The 8,326-nt window shown below is 48.8% G+C and overlaps 2 protein-coding genes across 2 annotated transcripts; both read left to right on the forward strand.

Annotated features, from left to right (window-relative positions):
- Window positions 1-754: 754 nt before the first annotated feature.
- Window positions 755-6,407, forward strand: EEF1A1 (eukaryotic translation elongation factor 1 alpha 1). Its single transcript, XM_030489920.1, has 8 exons — window positions 755-1,531; window positions 2,353-2,544; window positions 3,422-3,601; window positions 3,723-4,019; window positions 4,277-4,427; window positions 4,585-4,841; window positions 4,979-5,213; window positions 5,519-6,407. The coding sequence occupies exons 2-8, from the start codon at window positions 2,401-2,403 to the stop codon at window positions 5,641-5,643; spliced, it is 1,389 nt and encodes a 462-aa protein (XP_030345780.1). The 5' UTR covers window positions 755-1,531; window positions 2,353-2,400; the 3' UTR covers window positions 5,644-6,407.
- Window positions 801-1,818, forward strand: LOC115609759 (translation initiation factor IF-2-like). The gene is made up of 2 exons (XM_030490373.1): window positions 801-839; window positions 925-1,818. Exons 1-2 carry the CDS (start codon window positions 801-803, stop codon window positions 1,816-1,818), a joined length of 933 nt encoding a protein of 310 aa, XP_030346233.1.
- Window positions 6,408-8,326: the final 1,919 nt, after the last annotated feature.

Genomic DNA, 8,326 nt, shown 5'->3' on the forward strand with positions numbered 1-8,326 from the left:
GTCAATTTGAAGCGTAGATGCATGAAGTGGGGCTTTTTTACTTTGTTGTTGTTGTTGTTCCTCTTTGGTTTTGACCAAGAAGCTCTTTCCATGCTTTACAACTGCAATCTGAAGAGTATACCAACAAACGAATGGGATTATAGTTGTGTATATGCAACTAACACAGGCATATAACATAGCTGAAGAAGAAAACAGAGCACGTAACTTTGTCCCTTTGCAGATCATTATAAAAGAATACACACGGATAATTGTTCAACTTATCAGCTTCATTTCACGTGAATAGGTATGAGAGATGTTGAGAATTTGATGGATTTCCTTACATCAGGAGTGAGTAAACCAGAAAGCAATCCACTGGAATCACGAGGGCTTTTATTTCTGATGTGGCAAGCTGTTCCTGTGACTCCTCATTGCCATGATTTCAGAAATAATTGGCTAGGGCTGCCAGTTTTCTCATGTGAAAATACAGTAGGGGGGCACTTCTTACCGATTGGGTTTCTTAGATGGAGTCCCATATCCTAAATGCTTAAGTGATTCTCTTTAGTACAGTTGCACTTCAGATGTATCTTTACTTAAGGTGTACCCACCTTGATTTGTATTTTTGTGCCAAGTCAACTTTTGTTCTCTGATGGTATCAGAAAAAAAGAAAAAGCTTGCGCCTCCTTTCTCCCCCTCCCCCCCCTTCTTTTTTAATTTTTTTTAAGCCAAACGCTTGTGTTTCTTATTCCAGCGTAGTAAGTTTCCTGGAATTCCTGCTCTCTGCCTCCTTCCCGACCTCCGGTTCTGGGAGATTCGCAACACTGATGCGCTGGGGGGTTCTTCCATTCCCTGATCTTAAGCAGGTAACAGAGGTGGGCTAGCTAGCCAGCGTAACCAGCTCAGCGTTCACCATCTCAACTTACCGAGTTCTTTTGCGTCCCTAATAAGGAACACAATTCATTTGCCTGGGGCTGCTCCCCAGGGACTTGTCTTCAACTGCCGCATCCCCCTGGACCGGGCCGTGATGCAACGTGTGACGCTGCCTCCCGCCCGCGGGCTAAGGGTCCGGCGTGGCGCCCTCAGGGCTCCCGCTGCGCCCTTCGGTGCTGCGCCCTTCGGTGCTGCCCCGCTTCCCCTCGGAGAAGGAGGCCCGCTCCGCCGGTTCACCTCAGCCGCTTCCGACCCCGCCGCTGGAAGGGGCATCCCGCCGCTCCCCCACCGCGGGCCGGCACCGCCCAGCCGGCGCGGCTGCCGCAGCACACCGCAGAGCCGCTACCCGGGGGAGGCCGCGGGGGGCTCCGGAGGAGGCGGGAGGGAAGGGTCCCCGCGGGGGATGGGAGCGGTCGCGGTCCCGTTCCCGTCCTCTGGGACACGCACCCCGCGACCGGGGGGTGGGTGAAAGGAGCGCCCTTTGGCCAGGCGGGGCTGCGAGGCGGGACCGTGGGGCCGCCGGGAGTGGTGACGTGTCCCCCGGCCCCGCCCCCGCGCAGGGTATATAAGGGGTGGCGTTCACGCTGTCGGTCTTTTTCGCTACGGGTTTGCCGCCGCCTGCCAGGTGAGCTGCGGCCGCGGGACAGGCCGGGTCGGGCCGAGACCGACCCGACCGCGGGAGGGGCAGGGGGCCTGCGCACCCCGGGGGCCTGGCGAGCGCCGAGCCCGGGCGTGGCCGCGACCGCGAAGCGGTGCGCTGGGAATGGGGGCCGAGGGGCAGGGGGAAGGCGGGAGCGGGGCAGGCGGGAGGGTGTACGTCGGGGTGGTGGCGACGCATCGTCCTCTTCAGTCCCACTCCCTGCTTCCCTACCGGGCTGGGGCGAAGGGAGCGGCGTGCCCACGCCGGCGTAGGGCGGGAGGCGCCCGGCCGGCTCCTCGCAGCGTTGCGGGCGGCGGTGGGGCCAGGCCGCGCGGTGCGTGGCTGGCGGCGGCGGGGCCCGTGCGCCTCCGTGGGGCTGGGGGAAGGGAGCACGAGTAAAAAAATGGCCGCTCGTTAACACAAAATGGAGGACGCGCGGCCCGGGCGGGGTGAGTCACACAAAGGAGCGGGCCGGCCCCGCCCTCCGCGCTGCCCGTCACCCCGCCGGGCCCGCCGCGCCATCGCACCGCTCCCCGGCCGCCGCGGGTAACTCGAGCCCGGCGGCGGCGCGGGGAGGGGGCGACGCGAGGGGCGCTCCGAGGGGGCCCCCGGCCGCGGCCGCCCGCTTCGCCCCTCCCCTCCCCCGGCGGGGCGGGGCCGGGCCGGGGCCTCTCTGCCGGCCGGGCTGCCCCGCACGCGGCGCAGCCATCGCCGCCCTTGTGGGCCTGGTGCCCCTCGGCCGGGTCCCGGCGCGGGGCGCGTTCGCACCGGAGGTGTGACCGGTTTGTTTTGTGGGGCGCTTCTAGGTGTCGATTCTCTTCTGCCGAAAGAAAGAACTTGACTAACATCCAAAAATGGGAAAGGAGAAGACCCACATCAACATCGTCGTCATCGGCCACGTCGATTCTGGCAAATCCACCACCACCGGTCACCTCATCTACAAATGCGGTGGTATCGACAAGAGGACCATCGAGAAGTTCGAGAAGGAAGCTGCTGAGGTGTGTGGGCCCGGAATGTGTGGCAAAATTTTGGGGCAAAGGAATAAAATAAGAGACACTTGGTTGCAAAACTTGAGTTGCAGACTGTTCCGTGGCCACTGGGAGGCAGCTTGGTTGCGACTGTCCCAGTAGCCGGACAAGTGCGTCGGTTGTGCTGTGGCCACAGGGAGGCGGTTTGGTTGCACTTGTTGCCCTAGCTGAACGAGGGCTGAGGTGTTGAATCCGCCATTATGTTAGGTGGCACAGCTCAAATTGTGAAGTGTGCAACAGCGAAAAGAAAGGTGGCTTAAAGCTACGTTTGTGTAATTGGAAAACAAGCTGAATTCCCAGCTTTAGTCTTTTCATATGTGTAGTTAAAGATAAGGTTTACTTCTGAAAATGTGAAAGGTATGGATTTTGGTGTTTGAACTTGTAGAAAACTTTCTCGATCATAATTTTTCTTCTTTTCCCGTGTAATAAGAGCATAGGTCTTAATAACCACACAACAGAATGAAAACTAGCGAATGTTGGGCTGAGCGGCAGTGAAAATGTTGATTATCGTAGGGATTGCACTAGTAAGAGCTCAGATTTGTAGAGGACACTTGATAGTAGGATTTGGGCTCAAGAGACCTATCATAAGGATGTGTTAGTGCAGTTAACAAGCTGTCAAGACAGCTAAACTGTCAACAGGTTAAATAACAGAAAACAGTTGGCATCTCTCACTGGTAGTGCCAAGCGTATCTTGTTGCTTGTTCTACAAGCAGCAATGTTTTTCAGTGTTAAACCACTTCCTATTCTTAGAGTTTGCTCTTCAGTCAGTGCGTGATCTTTTTGAAATAAATGCAAATGCACAGTCATAAAAAACGGGGAAAAAAACCTTTTTTATTTTAATCCACAGATGGGCAAAGGTTCCTTCAAATATGCCTGGGTCTTGGACAAGCTGAAGGCTGAGCGTGAGCGTGGTATTACTATTGATATTTCCCTGTGGAAATTCGAAACTAGCAAATACTACGTCACCATCATCGATGCTCCTGGACACAGAGACTTTATCAAGAACATGATTACTGGAACTTCTCAGGTGTGTAAAGATTTTGGGAGTTCAGGCAGATTGTTCCTGGGTTGGGTGGGGAGGGTTCCCCTAATGCCTTGACACATGTGCGAGCATTATACTGAGGGGTGTTTTTGTCTTCTTTTCAAAGGCTGATTGTGCTGTCCTGATCGTTGCTGCTGGTGTTGGTGAGTTCGAGGCTGGTATTTCCAAGAACGGGCAGACCCGTGAGCATGCCCTTCTGGCTTACACCCTGGGTGTAAAACAGCTGATTGTTGGTGTCAACAAGATGGATTCCACCGAGCCACCTTACAGCCAGAAGAGATATGAAGAGATTGTCAAAGAAGTCAGCACTTACATCAAGAAGATTGGCTACAACCCAGACACTGTAGCTTTTGTGCCAATTTCTGGTTGGAACGGAGACAACATGTTGGAGCCTAGCTCTAACGTAGGTTTGACATCTGTTTATATTAAGAACTGAAACTCCGAGGGTTATAGAGATAAATTATGCAACAGTAAAATGCACATGGTTTTTTATAGTTATGTTTGGAAGTGCCAAGGTCAAAAATCAATCCCAGCGCTTCACAAATTCTTACTCTGCCATAATACAGCAAGATAATGGCTAGGATACACCACTTGGTCTTTTCTAGTCTTGTGCCATTAAAATTGGCAGATAGTTTATGCCTGGGCTTGTGTTTCTTACAGATGCCCTGGTTCAAGGGATGGAAGGTTACCCGGAAGGATGGCAATGCCAGTGGAACCACCCTCCTGGAAGCCTTGGACTGCATCCTGCCACCAACTCGTCCAACTGACAAACCTCTGCGTCTGCCTCTTCAAGATGTCTACAAAATTGGCGGTAGGTGTTCTCTGTAATGCCACTTGCTAGCCAGCAACAGCTAGGAATGCAGTTGTTTGCCCAAGAGCTTTTTTGCTTCAAGTGGAAAATGTAGAATGCTGTTCTTTCCTGTAAGGGAATATATTCAGTGAGCTGAATTACTGATCATCTTTTGCAGGCATTGGTACTGTACCAGTTGGCCGTGTGGAAACTGGTGTTCTGAAGCCAGGCATGGTGGTTACATTTGCCCCAGTCAACGTTACAACTGAAGTAAAATCTGTTGAGATGCACCATGAAGCCCTGAGTGAAGCTCTGCCTGGTGATAACGTTGGCTTCAATGTCAAGAACGTGTCTGTGAAAGATGTTCGCCGTGGCAATGTTGCTGGTGACAGCAAGAATGATCCTCCAATGGAAGCTGCTGGCTTCACTGCACAGGTAATTTTTGCAGCTGTTTGAAGACATTTAAAATGTAGCCCTGAAACCTTTGTGTAAGCATGTGAAAGCCCTGGTTTTATAAGACACTGCAGTACTCAAAATTACGCAGGTGTTACCTTGGCTTTTTGGTTTTCTAGGTTATCATCCTGAACCACCCTGGCCAAATTAGCGCTGGTTATGCCCCTGTGCTGGATTGCCATACTGCTCACATTGCGTGCAAATTTGCTGAGCTCAAAGAGAAGATTGATCGTCGTTCTGGCAAGAAGCTGGAGGATGGCCCCAAATTCCTGAAGTCTGGAGATGCTGCCATTGTTGATATGATCCCTGGCAAACCCATGTGTGTTGAGAGCTTCTCTGATTATCCTCCTCTCGGTAAGGCATCTCCTAAAATGTGTTAATACTGGTGTTTGGAAAAGATGCTGCTTGATTTCTTATGTCGGGATGGAGCGTGTTCCGTGAAATGCTATCAAAAGCTGTGACGTCAACAGAAACTTCAAAGTAGAACCAGTACAGGGGTAGTCTCCAGATAATTACGTCTTGCTATCCCAGTCTCATGCATTTTACTGCGCTAAAGTGGTATTTGTCCACTTACCCCAAGTTGCATGTTGCTGCTGTGTGGATAGCGATGCGGGAATGGAGCCGTAGATGAAAATCATAAACCGTGTTTCTGTTTCCAGGTCGTTTTGCTGTGCGTGACATGAGACAGACGGTTGCTGTTGGCGTCATCAAGGCTGTTGACAAGAAGGCCGGAGGAGCTGGCAAGGTCACAAAGTCTGCCCAGAAGGCCCAGAAAGCTAAATGAAAATTCTGTCCATCAGCTGCCACCTCAGTCTTAATCAGTGGTGGAAGAACGGTCTCAGAACTGTTTGTCTCAATTGGCCATTTAAGTTTAATAGTAAAAGACTGGTTAATGATTACAATGCATCGTAAAAGCTTCAGAAGGAAAGGAATGTTTGTGGACCATTTGTTTTGTGGCAGTTTAAGTTATTAGTCTTCAAAATCGATAAATTTTTTAAAATGGAAACTTGACCAAAAATCTGTCACAGAATTTGAGACCATTAAAACAGAAGTTCAATGCTACGTCTCTGTCTTCTTTGGGTTAATGTTAAGTTGATAGAAAACCTAAATACAGTCTTGGTGGGATCAGAAAGGAAGAATTTTACTGGAGTATGTTCAGAAGTTGCAAAGCAAATACTGAAGTTTGTTGTTTCTGAAAAGTAAAATTCAGCTGCAGGTTTAGTTTTAACTGATCTAAGCCTTAAAAATATAACTCCTGTGGTGCTTTCTTTAAAGATATCTTCTAGATTGGATAGCACAAGTACGAGGTAACATTTCATGGTGTTTTGATGCATTCTGTGATGCATTGAGTAAACCAAGAAAACTCTGTATTAGGAAGAGGAAACTGTGAATGACATTTAACCTTAGAGAAAGCAAAGAATCAAGCGTTGGGTTTCCCATAAATCTTGTACACAGATTTTTGTAATTACTAACAAACAGATTTTTACCTGGGGAACTGATGAAGTGTCATGTACATCTTCCAAGATTAAACACTACTTTTTATATAAATGTTTTCTAATACACAGTGAGACATTGAATAGCTAAATTTTGAAACCAAATTTTGCGCAGAAGGATGCTTTATTGCTTGTCAGGATACCTCTGTGTGACCCACCATTACAGTGTCTTGCTCAGTTCTTAATTCAAGAACAAAGCTCAGAGGCAGCAGGTATTTCCGCTGACTTGTGACAGGATGGTGTTTATACTTGTCCTGCCTGATGGCTTTCATTGTCTCTGCTGGGTCAAAGATGTTTCTAGGATGGAGAACATAGTGGTGGGTTTCCCAGAGCAATGTGATAAATGCACCAAATGCCATGGTGGGACTGTATGCCTGCTGCCTCTAACACTGGGGTTGAAGATTGGAATCAAACAGTCAAAGTGGACTTGGGTAACTAGTCTGAAAGATTAATAGTAATTATACTAGGTAATTGAAGTAAAGCATTTTGGGCTACAGACTACCAGCTGTGATAAACAAGGGTTCCAGAATTAGGTCTTTTGAACTGGTAAATGCAGACAAGCTGTTAATGGATAATCGGATCTGACTTGCGTAACGATGCAGCTGTTTTACTAACCTTTAACACAATTTCCCCACAGCATCCCCACCTAAGTTCAAACAGAATTCAGTATCTTTGAAGGAGTGTTGTTCCATGACACCAGTGTGTTTGTGCTGTCTGTAACGGCTATATTCTCTTGCTTGTTTTCCTTCTTGGCTGTGTGCTCACTCTGCAGGAACACGTAACGTATCTGTACTGCTTGGATATGCTTGGATAATCTGAACCACTGTTACTTACTTTCATTTTCTTTGCTTTGGTTGGATCTTTTCTCCTTTTCTGCTCCACTTCTGTGTCTTAACTATAGTAAAACCTTGGTGTATTACACACCCTGTTTGAAGGTACGGATGGGCTGAGTACAATGGAAGCAAGGGCTAGAGCGCTTCAGCCTCTAGAAGGCTGTGAAATTTGGTAAAGGAATCTGGATTCTTAAATTCTGAAGGTTTGTTGGTATCCCCAAGGCAACAGGAAGTACATAACTTTAAAATGGAGGCAAGATGTGCCGTTGCCATAATAAATCTGAAGTATCTTGCCAAATCTTTGCATGCTTTTCAGTGAAACTGCTGCCTTTCTTTCCAAGAGACCTCAGTCAGACTGCTTCAGCGGAGTGTGAAGTTATAATTTGAAAAGAAAAAGGGCCTTGGCACAAAGCGTGTCCTTAGTGCGGCTGTGAGTGTGTTAGATTCCTTGCGCATTCCCGGTAGGTGCGGGATGTTTGGTTTGGCTGGCCATGGCCTGGGTATGTAATATCCTGCCTCTTTGCAGTTCCTCTATGCTCTTTGTGCAGTGCTGTCTTCAGCTGGGTGGGCTTGCTCTGCTACAGTTTGGAAATTAACTTGTAATAAGGAACTGATTCAAACTGAAGCCTTCAGGCAAAATAAGGTTTGGAATAGCATTGGGTGTTTGAAGTGTCTCTGTGGCTAGCAGAAGGGAGGGCAGCACGTGAAGGCAGGCAGCGTGGCCACCTCAAGAGGCTGTTTCCCTCTCATCAGCTGTGTGGATCAGAAAAGCCACATGGTTGTAACTCCAAAAGCTTTAACTCATGTTAAAATGGCCCAGCTGAGCAGGCGGGAGGGTCAGGTTCGTAGTTCAGGGCAGAAAGGTGGTTCTGGCTATAGGAGAGAAAAAAACAACTAAAGCCTAGAGAACAGTATTGCAGCTAACAACTGTACCTCGTACACAGTAAGAACAAAAAGGCACTTGTGAATGCTCTGCCTGTGATACTAGTGATGGCTTTCAAGTATTAAAACCTCAGTTTCACATATTCTGATTTTTTTTTTTCCTTTACTATTGTAGACTGGTTTTGCTTTCTAGGCACTAATGGAATGCCGGTTCAGTTCTTTCATTAAGCTTTGGCTACCTGGGGAAATTTGTTAGACT

This window comes from Strigops habroptila, chromosome 6 (genome assembly GCF_004027225.2).
Source record: "Strigops habroptila isolate Jane chromosome 6, bStrHab1.2.pri, whole genome shotgun sequence".
Taxonomy (NCBI): domain Eukaryota; kingdom Metazoa; phylum Chordata; class Aves; order Psittaciformes; family Psittacidae; genus Strigops; species Strigops habroptila.